The 23,030-nt window shown below is 37.3% G+C and overlaps 1 protein-coding gene across 1 annotated transcript; it reads right to left on the bottom strand.

Moving 5' to 3' along the window:
- Nucleotides 1-1,155: 1,155 nt before the first annotated feature.
- On the bottom strand, nucleotides 1,156-3,443 carry LOC120159433 (GDSL esterase/lipase At5g14450-like). Its single transcript, XM_039170027.1, has 5 exons — nucleotides 3,167-3,443; nucleotides 2,863-3,069; nucleotides 2,600-2,778; nucleotides 2,193-2,466; nucleotides 1,156-1,478 (listed from the first exon to the last, which is right to left on the bottom strand). Exons 1-5 carry the CDS (start codon nucleotides 3,402-3,404, stop codon nucleotides 1,228-1,230), a joined length of 1,149 nt encoding a protein of 382 aa, XP_039025958.1. The 5' UTR covers nucleotides 3,405-3,443; the 3' UTR covers nucleotides 1,156-1,227.
- Between the last annotated feature and the right edge of the window lie 19,587 nt (nucleotides 3,444-23,030).

Genomic DNA, 23,030 nt, shown 5'->3' with positions numbered 1-23,030 from the left:
GTCTAGCTCCAAAGTTTCTTGGAAGAGTTAGGCAAGAAACAAGAAAACAATGTCTTGTATTGCGACAATCAAAATGTCATCCATCTAGCGAAGAATCCGTCTTTTTATTCCAGGACGAAGCACATACAATTGCGATATCATTTTATCCGGTCTCTTCTGGAAAATGGGATTTTGAAACTTGAAAAGATTAGTGGATCTCAAAATCCGGCAGACATGTTAACAAAAACGGTGACTATGGACAAACTAAAGTTGTGTTCAACTTCAGTTGGGATGCTAGAGTAACGAGACCAGAAATGCTGATGCATTGATCGAGGTGTGAAGACAGATTAAAATTAGTCTTCAAGTGGGAGATTGTAAAGTAAAAAAGGGTGGGCACCGCCGGATAAATTTCAAAGGTTGATGCATAATTTCAAAGGTTGGCACCGAATGATGCTTGATTTAATGGGTTGGTAATTTTTATTGGAAAAAATGGGGAAATTACATTTTAGTCCCTGTATAGTTTAGAGTATTTATAAGATTAGTCCTTAAGCTTCAACTATAAATACCCTATCCCATTTAGCTTTAAAATCATCCCAAAATCGTTTCTTTCTCCCAATACTAAAGAGTTTAGAGAGTTCTCTTATGAGTAGTGAGTGTTTTGTAAATACCTGTAAATTTTCTCTCTTTAGTAAAAGATCTGCAGCAGTCTGGAGACGTATGCAAAATTGGTTGAACTACATTATCAATTTCGGGTATTATTTTTCCGCTTTTATTTCGCAGTCTCACTAATCTGGTTATAGGGAAATTACTCGTTTTTGTTTATTTCCCAACAATCCTACCCCAAAAAAATCAAATACCGATTTAGATTTTTTTTTCAATTAATTTCAAGTATGAATTTGCATGTTAAGCCTTTTGTGTTGATCTTGTAGATATTATTGAATTTTTTTAAATTATTTGATTTTTTGTTCATGTCCAAAGACCGAGCGTTGTGGAGAAATATAATCTTTCATCTTGAGCTTGATTAAGTTTTACTGGAACTTAAGTTCGATTCGAGAGAAAAATTAAAGTGATGAAAGTGATTAAATTAATGGCGTTAAAGAAAATAAATGTACATTAGAAAAAATTATATAATAATAATAATTATTTATTTTGTATCAATAATCGAAATGATAATGTATTTGATACATATATATTATGATATTTTCATCTGAATTCGAGTAACGTATACGATAAGCAGACTATGGCTCATCAAGTATGGTAACATGCATGTGTGATAGGAATAGGGGGGTCTGAAATTGAACCATTGAATAAGAGATTTGCAATCCAATGATTGGCAGCCTCGGTGAAGTGGACACCATCCCAGCTGATATATGAAGAAGGGTCTTTACATGAAGTTCCAGATATTTGAGTCCCATTTGGTAATGCCAAAATTCCTCCACATCCCACGTCGATACCATTCTTATGATATCCACAGCAAATCTTCTTTGCATCAACAAATCCTGCAAAAATAAAATGAAATAAATATGTTTTCTTTAAGAAAATATCATTAAACCCCCTCTTTTGTTAAAAAAAATCAATTAAAACCTAAAAATTAAAAAATTTAAGTAGACTCAAATTAATTTATTGAGACCCATCACTAGATGTTTAAGGATCAATATTTTCATATGTTCTGAATTTATTGTGAATAATTATTATGATATTTGAATTTGAATATTATCAAAATCTAAAAAAATGGATTAAATATATTTATATATCTAAATCAACACTATTCACTACTATCCCTATTAACTCATATTCGACATGCACTCTAAACTCATAAAACATAGCTAGTGGTAGTAATGGATATTTGATTTAAATTCAACGAGTTGACTCGACTGATTCAATAGGTTGGGTTTTTTAAGAAAATTGATTCATGTTGGGTCAATCTTAAGTTTGTGGTGAAAAATACCTCATTTGAGAATAATAGTATATTTAACATTTATATATTTATGGATAATTGCTATAATACTTATTTCTTAATTTTTTTTATGAAATCTTTTTTACCCAATAAAATGAGAATTATATATATCGAATCTGTGCGGGTTTTTAATCCGAGTCGGTGGAGCTTCCCTCAACTCGAATCAAGCGGAGCGATAAATGGAGGGCTGTTATATTTGGATTGAATTTAGATGGGCCGAAAACACGACCCGTGACCCTCCATAGCTAGTGATTACCTTGTTGTTTTGAGTTGCTGATGAGTCCATACTTTGCAGCATAGATATCTACATATGTGATTGCAGCCTGTGGGAGATCTGCCCTGAGCTTCACCACTCTATTTTTGAGCTGCCTGTTGAACTCTTTGGCGATGTCGTTTTGGGTCTTGACACATCCATTGTTATCGAGAAACCCAGGGGGAGGATTGCTGATGCCAAGTAAAGTTGATGGCAAGCAACCAATTGGACCTGTATTGTGTATCCAAAATGCTCTTGCTCCTTGTGTATACAGATGCTGTTTCATGTAGTTAATTCATTAATTTAAGTTAATCCGTAACAATTCGGATTCGATCAATCTCCGTTTAATAGAGATGTTCATGGATCGGGTTCGATCTCTATACGAGTTCAATAAGAAGAGAGCAATTTACCTGGACAGCTAAAGCCAGTTGGGTAATCATATCGGGAATTGACGCAAGAACTTGCGCATCACCAACCGTCCGCAGACCATAAGCAATGTCGTTTTGCCCAATATCAAACACATAGAGTGCATCCGCGAACTCCTTAGATCTTGGAAGAAACTGGTTCCGGCATGAATACTTTTTGTTTTCTGGACATCAAAAACAAACAAATTTTCCAAAGTTTAGCATGAATTAGTTTAAGTTGGAACAAGATCAAAAGTTCGAATCTCAACCTCGATAAAGATCCGCAGTTCGTGCCTTGAATTGATCGAACTGGAAAATCTGAACATTAAGTGCAAATGGACTTAATCCACTCTCGGCTATGGTTTTGTTCTGAGGAACAATGGTTGATCCACCCGAAGCAAAATTCGCGCCGTGCCGGAAGTTTGATCCAATGGAATCCAAGTATGAACTCAAGAACGGTAATCCAAGGCGTGCAGCTGCATATATATAACAAAAGGCAGTTCATGTGAACTTTGATCGACCGTTAATCTACAAAGTTGATGATGTTTTAAATTTCCATGTTGAAAATTATACCAATGAAATCAATCATAAGTCGGCCATCACAGACTCTTCCTGCTGGTTTTCCGAAGAAAGTTTCACCGTTGGGCCATTGGCGGGGGAAAATGGCGGCCGATATAGCTCCGGTGTCAGAATTTGAATCGCCGAAGTTGTAAATGGCTTTGAATTTGCAGGGTGATGAGTACGCAGCTACCACCATATTGATAAGCAATGAAATCAATATCCCAGAAAAGATAACTCTAGCTAACTCCATTGCTGCACTAACAAATTCTGAAAAAAATCAACTTACCTTATGCACGTACATATACCCGGAGAATCTTAGCTTGAAGAAGACTTGCTTCCAGATCAGCAAAAGAAGCACATGTTTATGCCGTTGACTTGCTTAGTTTCTTTGATAACCCCTCCTCCTTGTTATATTTTATCCCTCAAGTTGCAACACACTAGCGTATAGAGACGGACACAGACTGCATCGAATCCGACTCAAAAATTGAAAGTTTTCATCTGATCTCAATCCGATCCGATCTTAACCCGGATTTTAGATTAAAAATCCGCAACTGATACACGTAAACACATATCAACATTTGGTTTATCCCAAAAACTGGAAGACTCTAGAATTCACATGTTGCATAGAACACATGCAGCTTATGGGAAAAAAGAATTGCAAGCAAGCATTAATTGAAGCATGATCAACAATATATGAGTTTACTTTGTAAATGGAAACAATGCTTCTACAGATCTTGCCAGTCGTTCACTTTATTTTATATATGCTTCTATAGATCTAGCAAGTCATTGACTTTCTTTGCTTTACACAACTTGGAAATCATGTCATTTAAAAGATGAAATTATTTATTAAGTAATTGTTGCTATTTTTTTAGGTTTTAGGTTCGAGTACTACATATGCTGAGTGTATGAGCGTTTGATGTCAAATGGTTGAGAGTCTTTGAACAGATACTACATTGTATTCACCTTAATCTAATAAAAAACTGAAATTGTGATTGTTGGAATACTTATTTTTTTAATAAAAAAGTTTTTTTACAGGAATTAATTATTTCATTTTAAAATGAGATAAAAATTGTTGATTAAGGTGTTGTATGAAAAAATAACAATATTAAATGTTGAATAATTAAATAATTAAATTTATGTGTTAAATTTAAATTATAAATTTGTTTGATAAATGTTGAGGACTATAATATTATGACTGGATTATTTGATAAATGTAAAATTTAAAAGATAATATAGTTAAAATAAATAAATAAAAAGTGTAAAAATATTCTACATTTGAGGGATAAAGATTTATCTATTTAATATTTTTCATTAATAAAATATAATAAGTAGTTTTAATTTTGGATTATCAAACATAGTTAAAATATTAAATCATTAAAATTATTATTCTTCAATAAATTAAAATTCTTTCAATAAATTGTCAAATTTACCTTAAATCATAACTCGATTGGCATGATGGTTATTTATTTATTTTTTGTAGAAAAATGAAAACTAACTACTGCCTAAACTGAGATTCCTTCCTCATGCAAGAGGAGAGTTATTTCCACAGGAGGTTTCAACAAGATTCTTGTTTGAGCGTCTTCAACACTTGCACTTTCGCCAGCTTGTCTGCGATTCTGTTACCTTCTCTATGCACGTGTTGTAATCTGACCACCCATGCCCGCTGGATTAGCCTGCTTATGTGTGAAATTATCGATAACGATCGTGTCTGTCCGTGTTCTTCTTTATTGCGTTGAGCGCTACTAAGCTATCTATCTCGACGATCAGTTATTGTATTCCGTTGTCCCATCCGAACAGCAGTCCGATGTATACACCCCACATTTCCGCCTCTATAACTGAACATATTCCTACGAATGTTTTTGAATCCCAGTTTCCATTCTCCAGTTAGTCCTCTAATCAATCCCCCACATGCAGCTTTACCATCTGTTTTCTTCCGAGCTTCGTCCGTGTTAGCTTTGTACCACCCTTCCGGTGGTGGCATCCACTGGTAAGCTCTATTCATATTGTCCATCCTTAAGCTTTGTGGCTGTTCATTCTTTTCTATTGCTTTGTGCATTAGTTCCACAAGCCTTCTGCTTCTATCAAGAATGCTTCGGCTATCCTCCAATGGGTTATCGAAAACCACCGCGTTTCTATCTAGCCAGGTATTCCATATGATAGAACCAAACAAGTGGTCCCAATCTTTAGGGTCTTTGGCAAAATAGCTTGGTTGTGTGATGTTTAGCCTCACTCATTCTCTCATTTCCATCGTGAAAAATTCATGGGTTTTCTCTTATTTAACCAAAACCCTCCATATGGGTAGTATTACCTTACATTGTCGAAGAAGGTGGTCTGCATCCTCAAGTCGAGCTGCACATATGGGACATTTACTGTCCTCTGTGAGATGTCAACGTACTCTCTCTGCGTTCGTCAATATTTTCCCCTTACAGATTAGCCATAGGAATACTTTCACTTTTTGGATTGCATTGCATGACTTTATCGACTCATGGGTTATGTTTCCGGATCCCTCTCTCATTTCATATGTTGTTTTGATTGAGAACTGTAGGCCATCTCGTTTTGCCCATCCGATACTATCCTCTGTCAATGTTGGGAGTGGTCCTTCGATTGTTGCCAGTCGTAGACATATTTGGAGAGGTAACAGATGTTCAAACTGTTAGAAAAGTCAAATTGGGGGGCTTGGAAGTTTAAATTAGGGGCGCCAAATTCGGTGGGTTGATATCGAATTTGGTGCATTTATTATTTTTTTGGGTTTAATTACATTTTAGTCACTGCATATTTTAGGATATTTATAAGATTAGTCCCTAAATTTTAACTATAAATACTCTTACCCATTTAGCTTTAAAATCATCCCAAATTATTTCTTTCTCGCTTTCTTATGAGTAGTGAGTGTTTTGTGAACACCTGTAAATTTTCTCTCGTAGTAAAAGATCTACAGCATTCCGGAGACGTAGGCATATTGGCTGAACTCCGTTATCAATTTCGGGTATTATTTTTCCGCTTTTATTTCGCTTTCTCACTAATCTGGTTATAGGGAAATTACTCGTTAATTACCTTGCCCGGATTATTCATGTACCTGCTAACAGCTCTCACTGCTTGAGCAATATCTGGTTTGGTACAAACCATGGCATACATCAGACTTCCAATTGCTGAGGCATACGACACCTTCACCATGTATGCACGTTCTTCCTCCGTCTTTGGTGATTGTTCTTTGGAGAGTCTAAAATGAACACCTAAAGGTGTACTTACTGGATTAGCATCTTGCATGTTGAACCTGAAGAGTACTTTATTGATGTACTCAGCCTGTGATAACATCAAAGTCCTCGACTTTGTGTTTCTCTTAATTCTCATCCCAAGAATATGCTTTGCAGCGCCCAGATCCTTCATAGCAAACTGCTTCGACAATTTTTGCTTCAAGTATATAATCTCTTGCATGTCTGAGACTGCAACGAGCATGTCATCAACGTACAATAATAAAATAATGAAGCTGTTGTCGAACCTCTTAATGTAGCAACAATGATCTACTTGGCATATGGTAAAACCACTGCTACTCATGAAGCTATCGAACTTCTTGTACCACTGTCTAGGAGCTTGTTTTAAACCATACAAGCTCTTCTTCAACCTGCATACCAGATTTTTCTTGCCTGCTTGTATGAAGCCTTCTGGCTACCTCATATAGATTTCTTCCTTCAAATCACCATGAAGGAAAGTTGTCTTTACATCTAACTGCTCAAGATGTAAATTCTCTGCAACTACAATTTTCAACACCAGTCTGATTGTAGACAATTTTACGATTGGAGAGAAAATTTCATTGTAGTCAATACCTTTTTTTTTTGCCGAAAGCCTTTGACAACCAATCTTGCTTTGTAGCATGTAACACCCCAACCCGTATCCGACCCGGATCCGAGTTCGAAGTGTCACATTGACTTTTCAAAAACCTTTACTTGTATAAAATAGTGAGTAATTTAAAATTTATTATTACATATAACTTATTCAAAACCTTTATCGAACTATTCAGAGCTTATACAATATATTATCTTGAATACATGTCAACTAGAAATTTATGTATTAAAATACATATTATTCACCTTTCCTTTGATCTGACCTTTGGTAAGAAGAACTGACCTGTCTTGCTCCACATTGCTTACTCTTCTCACTTTGGTAACCTACGTGTGAAATAATCACACGCTAAGTCGATGACTTAGTGAGGCAATAAACATAAAATATAAACTATAGCTTGTAATCATGTATGAACCATTACTACTATCACTCATACCCTTATTCATGTAACAAATCCCTGTAACACATATGCAATATATATATATCATTACATATAAAAACATATACACACATATATTCCTCACTCATCATTTCTATCATTAGCCTTATTTCACTATCCATATTACTATCATTTATATGTGTTGATCATATCCTCTTGAACTTAACCTTGTTAACCAACATATGCTTCGTGTAACCAAACAATACACATATCATCATATGACTCGTGCAATACACATATCAACATATATCACAAAAGCATATTTTTCACATGTAATATATTTATTGTTATATCTTTGTCTAGCCCATGTACATTTCTGAGAACTATAGATATGTGAGTTTATAGAGGTTGTGCACTAATGCTGTCACCACAGCTCGTATAAATGCACCGAAGTGCCACGTAGAATTGCACCGTAGTGCCACGTAGAAATGCACCGAAGTGCCATATAAGGTTGTCCCTAAGGACCACATATCATTCCTTAAGAATCATATACATATGCCAAGTATCAAGTATATGTCTCAAAAGACCTCACACATGTTCCGAAGAATACATATATGTCCCGAAGGACCGCGTAGACCCTCGACTCTTGGCATGCCAACTATACCTCTAGCTCTCATGACACATAACATGGGCATTAATCTTTATGTTATCACACATTCACATATACACATAGTCTTTTTATTACATTTTTATAAGATCACACGTAGTCAAGTAGTTCATTTCCATATAAATCACACATACACGTAGATCACTTGCACGTAGAACATCTTTATATAATCATATGATTCACTTTCACTTTCACTTATCACATATACTTTTTCTTTCATATATCTCATGGCATAGATCACATGGCTCTTTATTTTATTCTCATATGATCACATAATCATGTAGTTCCCTTCTCCTATCACTTTGCATGGTTTTACATAAACATATATCATACCTTATTCATATATATATATATATCCGCAAATACATGTAAGCCCATATTTTCTTATCTTATAACTTACGTTACATATGCATGTAATCTTATGACTTATTGTTAAATAACTCAAATAACATTGTATTATTACATACTTTGTTCCATAACCATATATTTACATACCTTATACTTACTAGTTTACTCTATTTCACACATAGTCACATAATCACGTAATTTACTTACACATAGATCATTTTCATACCTAAATCATATAACACCCAATTCTTCCTCATAAAGTTATATTTTTATATTCATATAATATCATATTATCCTATAAGTAAATACTTAACTTATGGTTTGGTATCATCATTTATACTCAATTCCCTTCACCAATATATTATTCTCATATTACTCTATAGTCTAATCTTATTTAACTCATCACCTTTCTCATATAGTCATATAAATCTATTATATTGATTCTTATAATTGATCACGTATATTATTAACATGTATGGTCACCTATCATATAACCTATTTCACATTCTCATGCAATCATATAAACCATTCATATTAATTCCTATACTTATCACAATACATGTATTCACACAATCATTTAACACATATTGTATTATATATCACATTTACCCAAATCAAACATATGCCTATGATCATAAATTAATGCATTCTAATATAGGAAATAGACTCGTCGCAAGTCTTATTTCCATTAAACATCATAAACTAACTTGTATGCACTCACCTGAGCCTCACTAAGTTCCAATCCACTTTTATGCTTTCATCTCTTTCGATTAAATCTTGACTTGATAATCGTTTCGGGACTTGTTCGTGCTCGATATCTATATGATCATACATTGATACATATCAATATCCAATTGATATACTCCAATCTATCATTTCGTAGACCAAAAGAAAGGTATAATTCTATTTCCCTTGAAGAGCATCGATGCATTCTTTATGCATCGATGCATAAATTGCATTCGATGTTTCCATTTTTAAGGGTGCATCGATGCACTTCCTGTGCATCGATACACACTGAACAATTTTTGGAAATTTACCCTTGATGTATCGGTGCACCTTGAATGTGCATCGATGCACATAGCCCATAAATCCAATTTATACCCGAAAATCCCCTCTTTTCAACTTAATTACTTCATATATCATTCCATTTCGTATTCTTAACTTACTTACTCCTATTCAAACTCATTTATCTCGTCTTGAACCTTAATATCCTCTCCTCTTTATTAACTTCAAGAATTATATCAGATTTCCAACATGTTTCAAAACTCATTTTATCACTTCATATCTCTTAATTTAACCCTTGACAAGTCAAATTTATCTTCCAATTTGAGTAATGAACTCTATTTCAAGATTTCACCCAAGAACCCCAAATCTTTAATCCCTCCTAACTCCATCATACTTTGATTTTAAGATAACTTAAGCTTTCCTTAAGCTTAGTTATCATCTAATAATCAAAACATAACCTTAAAATCAACAATTAATCCATAAACAAAGAAACTCACCTTTGAGCTTGGAGATACGGGAGGAGGAATAAGAAGAAAGAAAACTCTAGACAATTCTCCTTTTCCACGTGGTTCCTTATCTTATAAAAGAAATATAAAAATCTTACTTGTCAATTGACCACCCTTTAATTCATTCCATAATTACTAAATAACCTTCATCATATTTCCAATAAATCATTGAACTATTCAATTATCCTACTTTAATCACCAATTTCTAAAACTTTATAATTTGATCACTAACCTGGTATTGAGGATGTTACATAGCATTTGCTCCCATCTTGCTCTTCTTTGATCATGTAAATCCACTTGTTATGGAGTACTTTCTTGTCTGGTGATAATTCAACTAATTCTCATGTATGATTTGACATAAGTGAGTCCATCTCATCTTTCATGGAAGACTCCCACTTGGTTGAATCCTCCACCTGCATTGCTTTATCATAGCACTCTGGTTCACCATTGTCAGTCAGCAATAAGTAGTGCAAAGAAGGCGAATAACTCTGAGTTGGTTTAGGAATTCTGGAGGAGCGTCTTAGTTCTGGTGTGCCTGGTTCTTCTTGAACTGCTTCAGGATTGAGCTGAACATCATTTCTAGAAATCTCCTCGAACTCAGCAAATTACTTTGTTTCAGCTTTGGTATTGGAGCTACTTGATTCTACAGTTGACCTGTCTTTGTACATCACATTTTCATTAAAAATGACATCTCTTCTTCTGATGATCTTTCGATTTTCGAAGTCTCAAAACCGGTAACCGAACTCATCACCACCATAACCAACAAAGACACATTTGTTGGACTTGGCGTCAAGTTTACTTCTTTCAGCAGAATTTATGTGTACATAAGAAATACAACCAAACACTCTTAAGTGTGAAATGTTTATTTCTTTTTTGCTCTAAGTTTCTTGGAAGAGTTAGGCAAGAAACAAGAAAACAATGTCTTGTATTGCGATAGTCAAAGTGCTATCCATCTAGCAAAAAATATGTCTTTTCATTATAGAACGAAGCACATACAATTGCGATATCATTTTATCTGGTCTCTTCTGGAAGATGGGATTTTGAAACTTGAAAAGATTAACGGAGCTCAAAATCCAGCATACATGTTAAAGACGGTGACTACGAACAAACTAAAGTTGTGTTCAACTTCAGTTGACATGCTAGACTAACAAGACCAGAAATGTTGTTGCATTAATCGAGGTGTGAAGACAGATTAAAATCAGTCTTCAAGTGGGAGATTGTTAAAAAAGTCAAATTGGGGGCTGGGGAAGTCTAAATTAGGGGTGTCGAATTCGGTGGGTTGGCATCGAATTCGGTGCATTTATTATTTTTTTGGGTTAATTACATTTTATCCACTGCACACTTTAGGGTATTTACAAGATTAGTTCCTAAGCTTCAACTATAAATACCCTTACCCATTTAGCTTCAAAATCATCCCAAATCATTTCATTCTCCCAATACTAGAGAGCTTTCTTGTAGTGAATGTTTTGTAAACACCTGTAAATTTTCTCTCTTAGTAAAAGATCTGCAGCAGTCCGAAGACGTAGGCATAATTGGCTGAACTCCGTTATCAATTTCGGGTATTATTTTTCCGCTTTTATTTCGTTTTCTCACTAATCTGGTTATAGCGAAATTACTCGTTTATTTCACAACATAAACCGCCTCCATTTCTAGTTGCCTGCATGATCAGCCATACTAGCCACGCTTGACTTCGTTATGTTGTCCTGCTCACTTTTTTTATGTGTAATCAGTGGCTCCAAATCAGGAATCCACTTGTCCCTCCAGAAATCAGTGTTTTCCCCATTGCCCATGATTCTGGTTAAGTTGCTTCGGACGTGCTCCCATACAATGCTTATTCCTTTCTATAGTCTAGAGCAATTTTGATTCCTAATGGTCATTGGGATATCATCTTGACATTTGTACTTCGGCCTGATAAATAGAACCCACAAGGCCAAAACACGTCTTTTCTAGCTATGAGATTGAAAGTAACTTTCATGATAAAAGCTTCATTTTTCTCCTTTAATTTTCGGAAACCGAGACCTCTCTCTAGGACTGGTTGGCATGTTTCTTCCCATTTAACCAGGGGTACTCCACCTTTACTTGCCGTTATTCCCCAAACAAACTGTCGGATTATGCGTTCCAGTTCATCGCATATTTTCTTTGGGAGCACTGCCGTTTGCATGGCGTAGGTTGGAATGGTCGCCAGAACACTTTTGCCGAGTGTAATTCCCCCTGCTAGTGATATTGTTCTTGCCTTCCAGCCACTCAGTTTATTTTGAACCATTTGCACTAGATAGGAGTAGGATGCTGATGTGGTTCTTGCATGTAATAGGGATACCCCTAGGTATTTCCCTAGATCCTCCACCTTAGTAAAACCAAATGAGGAGCTTATCTTATTTCGCAACTCTATTTGTACATTTTTGGATAAGAAGATTGTTGTCTTTTCAATGATTACCTTGTGTCCCGAGACTTCACAGAACCTTTCAAGTACTGTTTTTATAACATTTAGTTGCTCCAACGAAGCTTCTACGAATAGGATCATATCATCTGCAAAGAAGAGGTGCGATCTGGCTAGGCTATTCTTGGATGTTTGGAATGGTTTCCAATGTCCTTCGTTGATTTCAGCTTGGATTGTTTGGGCAAGTCTTTCCATGTAAAGGACAAATAGATACGGTGATAAAAGGATCACCTTGTTTTATGCCTCGCGTTGGTTTGAAAGAGTCTGACATTGATCCATTCCAAAGGATATGTGATGATGCAGTTGATATGCATTGAAAAATGAGGTTTTGAAATGCATCTGCGATTCTTATATCGACTAATATGTCATTTATAAATCCCCATTCCAATCTATAGTACGCTTTCTCGAGGTCAATCTTTATGGTCATCCACCCTTTTTTCCCTATTTTCCTTTTCATAGAATGTATAACGTCTTGCGTAATAATGATTTTGTCTATGATGCTTCGACCTGAAACAAAACTGGTCTGATTGTCCGACACCCAATCAGCTAAAAATGGCTTTAGGCGGTTTACTATGTGTAGACCCCATATTTTGTCCTCATCCCAGCAGCCCATACCTCACCCAGCCTGGCCACCAAGCCTCCACTAGTCCTTGTCTGCCTCCACTAGTCCTTGTCTCCCTCCACTCACAATAAAAAAATTGCATATGATATTGTATTTAAATCAACAAGTGTATGATTAGTTTATTATGTTAAATCTGTAAATGGCTATAAATAGCCGGATGAAGTTGTACATTGGAAGGAGGGGGGGATTCCAGACGTTTTTTTTAGAAGCAATAAACTACTAGATTGAAGGTTGTTTTCTATTTTTTATTACAGTTTCTTTATTTTTATTATTTATTTTTTATTGATTTTCTGTTTTGAATTTTTAATAGTTTTTATTTATTTATTTTCAATAGTTTTTTATTATTATTTTCGAAATAGTATGTCATTTTAGGTGTTATAAATACTAATATATTCACACATATCTGAAATTAAAAAGTAATCGAATGTTTTTATTTATTTATTTTAAACCTAATCGACCCAACTAATAGCATAAAATAATATATAAAAAATAAAAAGAGAGTCGAAAACTTACCTTTGTCGAAGGAGTGTCGTCAGGTGGGAAGATTCGAACTAAATTGTAAGGGATTTTCTCCCCATTTTTCTCAATAAAATCAAGGCAACTAAACGAATTTCAGATATGAAAACAAAAATAAAGAAATAAGGAAGAGATGGGGGTTCTGGAGATCCACGGGAAAAATAGAATTTAGGGGAAGGAGTTGCTTTTATTTTAATTTTGGGAAAACCACAAGTTAACTCCTCCTTATTTCATAGCTTTTTGTGTTCTAGTCACTAATTTTAGTTTAATACTATTTAGATCCCTTTCTTTTCCATGTGTTACATTTAAATCATTATATATAGGGTCAAATCACTCCTAAGTCCCCCTAGTCTAACCATATTTTAATATTATGGTCATTATGCTTTCGAATACTTTATTTTAGTCATTATTTTACATTTGGCTTAATTATTGTTTGGTCTTTTAATTTTTTTTGTTTCGCTATTTTAATATTTTAAATTTCTATTTTTATTTAATTTTTTTTTTGCAGCTTATTCCTAGAATTAATTTGATCCATGAATTTTAATCCTTTCCAATTTAATTTTTTTTTATTCGAATTTTCCTTTATTCTTTTTTATTTACTCTTTTTTATTTCGATTTTAATACTAACTCTTTGTGTTTGTTTGTTTTAGTTTTTTTACTTTATTTATGATCTTTTTAGGATAATTTTAATCAATCAAAGGTAAGTAATTTGAATCGAACTTTTAAATTTTAATTTTTGCAATTAAGACAACCGATAAATTAAATGGTACCGAAAGGACAGTTCAAGGGTGCTAATCCTTCCTTGACTGTAACCGACTCCCGAGCCCTACATATTTCTGGTAAAATGCAGATCAGGTAATATGGTATCCGATCAACCTAAATATTTTGTTTAAATGATCGGTGGCGACTCCTAATATTTTATTTAAGTCGAAGCCCAATTCCGGACCCACCCGAAAGGCGGTCGCGACACTATGATTTTGGTTATGGTTTTGTAGAGCACTGTATAGGCTGATTGGTAGAAATTGGTTCATTCTTTCTGGTCTTGTGACTTTCGGCAGTAGTACTAGCAGTGTTTGATTTATTTGTTCCGGCACTACTCCCTCCTTAAATATCTTCCGAATCATTCAACAAACCGATTTGCCAACTAAGCTCCAATTATTTTGATAAAAAATTGCTTGAAAACCGTCCACCCCAGGTGCTTTAAGTGGCCCCATTCCAAAACTTGCTTCCTTTATTTCCTCGTCCGTTACTGCCATTGTGAGCTTATCCCGTTCATTTGTGTTGAGTTTTGAGAAATTGCCTCTTATCTCATAGTCATCACTGCTTGTCCCATTACTTGTGAACAGCGTGGAGTAGAATTTGATTGCCATTTCCATGAGTTCATCCTGGTCAGTGCTCCATGTGCCGTCTTCTCGTTTCAAGGTTGAAATTGTATTGGTTCTTCTTCGCGCCATTGTTGATGCATGGAAGAAGGCTGTGTTACGATCCCCTTTAAGGATCCATTGAGCGCAAGCATTTTGTCGCCAAAGGCTCTCTTACTGTTCCAGAACCGATTCTAGTTCCGTTGTTAGTTGATCTCTGAGTTCTATTAAAAAATCTGAATGAGCTTTATTGAGTGTGAAGTCTATTCCTCGTATGCGTGTCAGGAGATTTCTTTTCTTCTTCATAATATGTCCAAATATGTTGGAATTCCATGCTCCAATTTTAGTTTGAAAATTTTAATGTTTTCCTCCAGCTTTCCATTTTCCTGCCATATTGATTTGATAAATTCATTGAACTTGGGGCGATCCTGCCAAGCGGCCAAGAACCGGAAGAGGCGTTGGTGTGGATTTTTCATCTCCTGTGTGGGTTTGAGCAGAAGTTGTCTGTGGTCTGATCCCAGATGATCTAGATGAAGTACCTGTGAGTTTGGGAATGTTGTTATCCAACCGATATTTTCCAGGAAACGATCCAAGCATTGTTGTAGATTCCCCCGCGACCATGTGAATTGCGGACCATGATATGTGAGAAATGACCAACTCCTGATCCATTGCTTCCAGGAGAGCCTGTCCGGTTCAGCTATCCGGTGGTACAACCAGCTCAACCGAACTCATATCAAGACATGGAAAGACTTAGCCAAGTCTTTCTTGGAGCAGTACAAGCATATCAACGATATGAGACCAGACCGGGTTATGCTCCAAAGCTTGGAGAAAAAGCATAACGAGAGTTTCCGACAATACGCACAGCGTTGGAGGGATTTGGCTGTGCAAGTTCATCCATCCTTGGATGAAAAGGAAACTAGAAAGTTGTTTGTACAGACCCTGAAGGCACCTTACTTCGGGCACCTAGTGGCAATCACATCAGGAAGTTTCTCAGATCTAGTTATGGCCGGTGAAATGATCGAATTAGCCATAAAACAAGGAAAAATTGAGGGAGGTGACTCCAGTAGGAAGTCTCTCGTGAAGAACAAAGAACGAGAGATCAATAATGTCCACACCTACAACCCAAACAAGGGTGTTACGATCTCAAGTTCAAATACCACTGCAGCTGTACCATCTGGTACTTCTAAACAGAACCAGAGAGAACCAAGAAAGGAAAGGGAAAGAGAGCAATTCGATCCCATTCCCATGACATACAAAGAGTTATACCAACAGCTCTTTGATACTCACGTTGTGTCGCCTTATCCTATGGATCCAATAAAGCCCCCTTACCCGAGATGGTTCGACGAGAATGTTAACTGCGAATATCATGGTGGTGTACAGGGGCATTCAATCGAAAATTGTCTCACATTCAAGAGGCTTGTACAACGAATGCGAAATAAGAATTGGATCACTTTCAACTCCGGAACACCAAACGTCGCTCAGAATCCCTTGCCAAATCATCAAGAGACTGGAATTAACGCAGTCACCATCGAGAAGGGCAAGAGAGTCAAATTGAGTGTTTCAGAAGTTAAAGCTCCTTTGGTTTGGGTATGGAGCCAAATGGTAAAAGCAGGGCTTCTTGCACTATATCCAGATACAGCAGGAAATGAATACGGTAACCATTGTTGTTACCACAATGAAGAAGGGCATAAAGTGCAAGATTGCCCAGAGTTCAAGACATTAGTCCAACTCATGATGGACAGAAAAGAGCTGGAGTTTTACGAAGAAGTTCAGGATTCCCCGGAAGCAGACGTTTGCGCTACCGGAGAATCATCAGAAAGAAGATTTGGTAGGGGAAGTCCATTGGTAATTACCCCTAAAGCAAAGACGACGACAACAACTCAAGCAAAGGTGGTGATCACAGCACCTCGGCCTTTTCAGTACAAGGACAGTCGACAAGTGCCATGGAAGTACGAATGCCAGGTGAGTACTTCCAAAGAATGTGATAGCAAAGTGGGCAGAGACCACTTGAGCCTTTCAAAGAAGATGTATTGGCTATCAATGAACCTATAAAGGAGGAAGAAGTTAAAGAATTTCTCAAATTCTTGAAACATAGCGAGTACAGTGTTGTAGAACAGCTTCACAACTTGCCAACGCGCACTTCAATGTTGGCACTTTTGTTAAACTCAGAGGCACATCGGGAGGCACTGTTGAAAGTTCTAAATCAAACGTTCGTGCCACAAAACATATCAGTCAGCAAGATGGATCGACTGGTGAACAATATTCAAGCTGATAATCTCATCTCATTTTCAGATGATGAGATTCCATCCGGAGGAAGAGGCCGAACAAAGGCATTACACATCACTACGTATTGCAAAGGGAATGCCCTACCAAGTGTATTGATCGATAACGGATCGGCCCTAAATGTGATGCCTTTGATTACATTGAAGAGGCTGCCAATGGATACCTCTCATATGAGAGCCTGTCCGAACGTGGTCCGAGCATTTGATGGGACCAAAAGAGAGGTAATTGGCAAGATTGAGGTGCCGCTAACGATTGGACCGGCCACCTACAATGTTGAGTTTCTAGTGATGGATATCATATCTTCCTATAACTGTCTTTTGGGAAGGCCATGGATTCATCAAGCAGGTGCAGTACCATCCACTCTGCATCAAAAAGTTAAGTTTGTTATCGACGGGGCCTTAGTAATCATTAATGCTGAGGAAGATATCGTGGCAAGTGTGACCACGGATGCCCCGTATATTGAAGTAAACGATGAAGGTGTAGAATGCTCATTTCGCTCCTTAGAATTCGTGAATGCCTCATTCGTAGCAGAAGGAAAAATGATTCCTAAACCCCGACTATCCAAGTGCACCAAAATGGAGGTCAAGCAAACCTTGGGACGAGGCGCTAAGACTGGAAGAGGGTTTGGGAAGCATTTACAAGGAAAGATTAATCCAGTCATTCTTATTTCAAATTAGAGCAGTTTGGGCTTGGTTTTCAGCCCAATTATCATGAAAAGAGGAAGGAAATCCAGAAGAAACGGGAAAGAAGATTAGCCAAGTTGACTGGAAGCGAGTTTCAACGGGAACCAATGGTATTCCCACCTCTGTATCACACATTCAAGTCAGGTGGTTATGTGTTTGAGACCACCTCATCCGATTTAGAAGTGGCTTTGAAAGATTTGAATATCAATGTCGTGACTACAGAAGATGCGGACAACGCCAATAAATCTGAAATCTACCCTATGCCACCTGGGTTTGTGCCTAGCAACTGGTCGGTGGAAGAACTACTTGTGGTTTACAAGAGTCTTTCAGAGTAATATTCGAACTATCCCTATTTGCCTATACCCGGGGCAATAGGTTATCTTTTGTAAGGGTGATAAACATTGTTTTAAATTCAATAAAAGATGCGAATTTTCTTCATGTCAAACATTTTTCTTATTTCATTTCTTCTGAAACCATTTTTCAATATCCATTATATTCTCTTTCAAATTTAATTTTGATTGTTTCGTGTGGGATATTTTCCTCTCCACAATACACATTTTCTTTCCTTCAGGTCCCCAGATAACGATAATGTAGGCACTGATGATCCTGATCCGGAGGTGGATTTTGAATCGGCCATTTGTCTTGGGGAATTCGATGAATGCGACAATGAGGAAAAGTGCAACTTACCTACCGAATTATTGAGAATGGTAGAAAGAGAAGAGAACCAAATACTGCCACATGAGGAAAAGATCGAAATCTTCAATCTGGGCACTGACGAGGATAGAAAGGAGGTTAAAATCGGTACAATTCTTTCAGATGAAGCAAGACAAAACTTGATAGTCTTACTTCAAGAGTACAGAGATGTGTTCGCTTGGTCATATCAAGACATGCCGGGACTAGACACAGATATGGTAGTCCACAAACTGCCTATCAAACTAGGATGCAAACCCGTGCAGCAAAAGCTGAGGAGGAGAATGCGACCAGAAATGCTCCTTAAGATCAAGGAAGAAGTCAAGAAGCAATTTGATGCTGGTTTCCTCCAAGTGGCCAAATATCCGGATTGGGTGGCCAACATCGTGCCTGTGCCAAAGAAAGACGGGAAAGTACGCATGTGTGTCGATTACCGGGACCTTAACAAGGCAAGTCCCAAAGACAACTTCCCTCTGCCACACATTGACACATTGGTGGACAATACAGCCGGGAATGCTTTTTTTCATTCATGGATGGATTCTCAGGATATAATCAGATCAAGATGCATCTTGAAGATATGGAGAAGACCACATTCGTCACAATGTGGGATATGATGCACAGAGAAATCGAGGTTTACGTCGATGACATGATTGTCAAGGCACAGACCGAGAATGAACATGTCGAGAATTTAAGAAAACTCTTCAAAGATTGAGGAAGTTCCAGCTGCGACTGAACCCGAGCAAGTGTACCTTCGGGGTAACATCTGGAAGTTGTTAGGATTCGTAGTCAGCAGGAAAGGGATTGAGGTTGATCCTGATAAAGTTAAGGTTATCCAAAATCTACCTCCACCACGAACAGAAAGAGGTCCGAGGTTTTCTGGGCAGATTGAACTACATAGCACGGTTCATATCTCAGTTAACCGAAAAATGTGACCCAATCTTCAGACTTCTCTTCGAAAAATAACCCCGGAGCATGGGATGAAAATTGCCAGATTGCATTTGAAAAAGTAAAGGAGTATTTATCTCACGCTCCAATCCTGATGTCCCCTATCCCAGGCAAACACATGTTCTTATATCTATCTGTATTCGAACTCAATGGGGTGTGTCCTGGGTCAACATGATGAGTCTGGAAAGAAGGAAAAGAGATGCTATTGTCTAATTTGATATCGAGTACATAAGCCAAAAAGCATAAAGGGAAGTGCCATATCAGATTTTTTGGCAAGCAGAACCGATGAGAACTATGAGCCGCTAAGCTTTGACTTCCCAGACGAAGACTTGATGGCTATCACCTTAGAAGAGCAAGTACTTCTACCTACAGTTCCTGGAGAATGCATTTTGATGGTGCATCAAATGCATTAGGACATTGGCATCGGGGCAATACTGATTTCCCCAGAAGGGAATCATTACCATTCACTAGCAATTGAATTTCGATTGCACCAACAACATGGCAGAATATGAGGCTTGTGTTTTGGAATTCGAGCTGCAATGGGGCAAAATATCAAGACCTTACGGGTATATGGAGATTCAGCCTTAGTAATCTATCAGCTCCGTGGAGAATGGGAACCAAGGATGTAAAGTGGTAGAGTATCGGAAGCTAATAATGGATCTACTCGAAGAGTTTGATGAAGTCACATTCCACTATTGCCGAGAGAAGAAAATCAAATGGCTGATGCCTTAGCTACCTTGGCAGCCGTATTCAAGGCTGGTGGGTCTGAAATGATGCCAATTGACATGCAATCGTATAAGTACCCGGCTCATTGTTACCAAGTCGAAGAGGTGAAAGACATTAAGCCCTTGGTACCATGACATTCTGCAATACATCAAGAATCGGAGTTATCCAGAGGAAGCCACCGAGACTGACAAAAGAACCATTAGAAGGATGGCAGCTGGATATGTCCTTGCGGGATGTATTGTATAAGAAAGCCATGACCAAGTCCTATAAGGTGTGTAGATGCAGAAGAGGCAAAAATGAGTGGAAGAAGTACATAACGGAGTTTGTGGAACACATGCAAATGGGCACATGATGTCAAGACAAATAATGAGATGCGATATTTTGGTCAACATGGAAAGTGATTGCATCAACTACGCTAAAAGATGTCATAAGTGTCAGATTTACGGAGATAAAATAAATGTTCCACCTCATCCACTTCATGTGATGACATCACCATGGCCTTTTTCTATGTGGGGCATGGATGTTATCGGGCAAATCCATCCGAAGGCTTCGAATGGCCACCGTTTCATTCTCGTGGCAATTGATTATTTCACCAAGGGTAGAGGCTGCTTCCTACGCTAGTGTTACTCAGTCCACTATTTGCAAGTTTTGAAGAAAGAAATCATATGTCGGTATGGTTTACCTGAAAGAATCATTACTGATAATGCTACAACTTGAAACAACAAAATGATGAAAGCTGTTTGTGAGCAATTCAACATAAAGCATCACAATTCTACTACCTACAGACCAAAGATGAACGGCAGTAGAAGCAGCAAACAAAAACATTAAAAGATAGTGGAGAAAACGACTGAGACCTACAAAGACTGGCATGAGAAATTGCCTTTTGCTTTGTTCGCTTACCGAACCTCGGTACGAACCTCGACTGGGGCACTCCATTTTCACTAGCTTATGGAATGGAAGCAGTACTACCCATTGAAGTAGAAATTTCGTCATTACGGGTCTGACAGAGGTCAAACTGGATGATGCAGAATGGGGTACAATCTCGATACGATCAGCTGAACCTGATAGATGAAAAGAGACTGAAAGCCATTCATCACGGTCAAATCTATCAGAAACGAATGATTCGGGCACATGACAAGAAGGTGCGCCCGAGAATATTACTGAAAGCCATTCTCACGGTCAAATCTATCAGAAACGAATGATTCGGGCACATGACAAGAAGGTGCGCCCGAGAATATTTCGTGAAGGAGACCTAGTGCTAAAGATTTGGCCAATCCATAAAGATTACAAAGGAAAATGGATGCCAAATTGGGAAGGACCTTATGTCGTAAAAAGGCCTTTTCCGGAGGAGCCCTTGTCCTTGCTGAAATGTACGACCAGAACTGCCACATCCTATCAATTCGATGCAGTAAAAACTTCGCTTAGGATGAAAACTCGAGATGGCATCCTAAGTCGAAAAAAGAAAAAGAAAAAAAAAGAACAAAAAAGAGAAAAATGTTTAGGTGAAAACCCGAAAGGGCACACTAAATAGAAAAAAGAGAAGAAAAAAACAAAAAAAAATAAGGTGGGTTCAAGATGAAAACCGTAAAGGGCGTCTTGCAACCAAGGATGGGTCCAAGGAAAACCCGAAAGGGCGATTTGGATTAATTCAAGAAATCCAGACATCCCGCATCTGAATCCTCTACAAGATTAACGAGTCGGAGAAAGGTTGCACTTTCCTGAACATTTGTCGCATCTTCAAAGATCCCTCGGCAAAGGTTGCGTTCAGGTCACTTAACGGCTTATCAGTTCAACAGTACCCACATTATCAATCTAAGACATTCATTCACACTTCATCATATATTTTCCAAATGTTTGTTTTTTGTTCTTTTTCCCTTATGAAAGACTCTTTTCTCTAAAATTCCCTTTTGAGCATCTTGGGTTGAATTAACCTATGATTTATTTACTTTTGCAAAAGATAATTGTAATTACTATACAAAGACTCTTTGAAAAGTACAGGTACTCGGAAAGTCGATCAAGGCTCATGCACATAATTGAGATGGTCGATAACCATTTCCAAATCAAGGATAAAAAATATCAGATTTAAATATTTGAAAATTCAAGATCGGGAATTAGAACTTCAAGATTCCAGAATCAAGACACAACAAGACAGGCAATCGAGATCGAGATTTCTCTCCAAACCCAAATAGCATATGTTGCATATGCATTTTAGGCATACCTAAGAGCATTGCATCCATACATCGTATATGCATAACTTTGCAGGTTCTAGCTAGTCAATTTCAACTTCACAACGAAGGATTGGACTCGAAACATCCCGATTTCAACTTCACGACGAAGGATATCGCTCACAAACACATTGGATTTCAACTTTACAGCGAAGGATATCCAATTCAAACTCTCACTCCACAGCGAAGGGGCTTCCCAGTTTCATTCAGAGCCAATTTCAACTTCACGACGAAGGATATTGGACTCGAAACATCCACGATTTCAACTTCACGACGAAGGATATCGTGCTTACAACAACATTGGATTCAAACTTTACAGCGAAGGATATCCAATTCAAAGCTCAACTCCACAGCGAAGGGCTTCCCAGTTTCATTCGAGCCAATTTCAACTTCACGACGAAGGATATTGGCTCAAAACTCCACGATTTCAACTTCACGACGAAGGATATCGTGCTCACAAACAACATTGGATTTCAACTTTACAGCGAAGGATATCCAATTCAAAGCTCACTCCACAGCGAAGGGGCTTCCCAATTTCATTCAGAGCCAATTTCAACTTCATGACGAAGGATATTGGACTCGAACATCCACGATTTTAACTTCACGACGAAGGATATCGTGTCCACCAGCAACATTCATCTTTTGA

This window comes from Hibiscus syriacus, unplaced genomic scaffold (assembly GCF_006381635.1).
Source record: "Hibiscus syriacus cultivar Baekdansim isolate YM2019G1 unplaced genomic scaffold, ASM638163v2 tig00111366_pilon, whole genome shotgun sequence".
Taxonomy (NCBI): Eukaryota; Viridiplantae; Streptophyta; class Magnoliopsida; order Malvales; family Malvaceae; genus Hibiscus; species Hibiscus syriacus.
The sequence above is the reverse complement of the archived record's forward strand: the minus strand, read 5'-3'. Positions and strand labels throughout refer to the sequence as shown.

What these genes read in the sequence shown, in the direction of transcription:
- LOC120159433 (XM_039170027.1), bottom strand. Translation starts at nt 3,404, where the DNA reads ATGGAGTTAGCTAGAGTTATCTTTTCTGGGATATTGATTTCATTGCTT. An exon ending in ACTTATGATTGATTTCATTG is followed by an intron (nt 3,070 to 3,166) that starts GTATAATTTTCA and finishes ATATATATGCAG; the next exon opens with CTGCACGCCTTGGATTACCG. An exon ending in CAGCAACTCAAAACAACAAG is followed by an intron (nt 1,479 to 2,192) that starts GTAATCACTAGC and finishes TTATTTTTGCAG; the next exon opens with GATTTGTTGATGCAAAGAAG.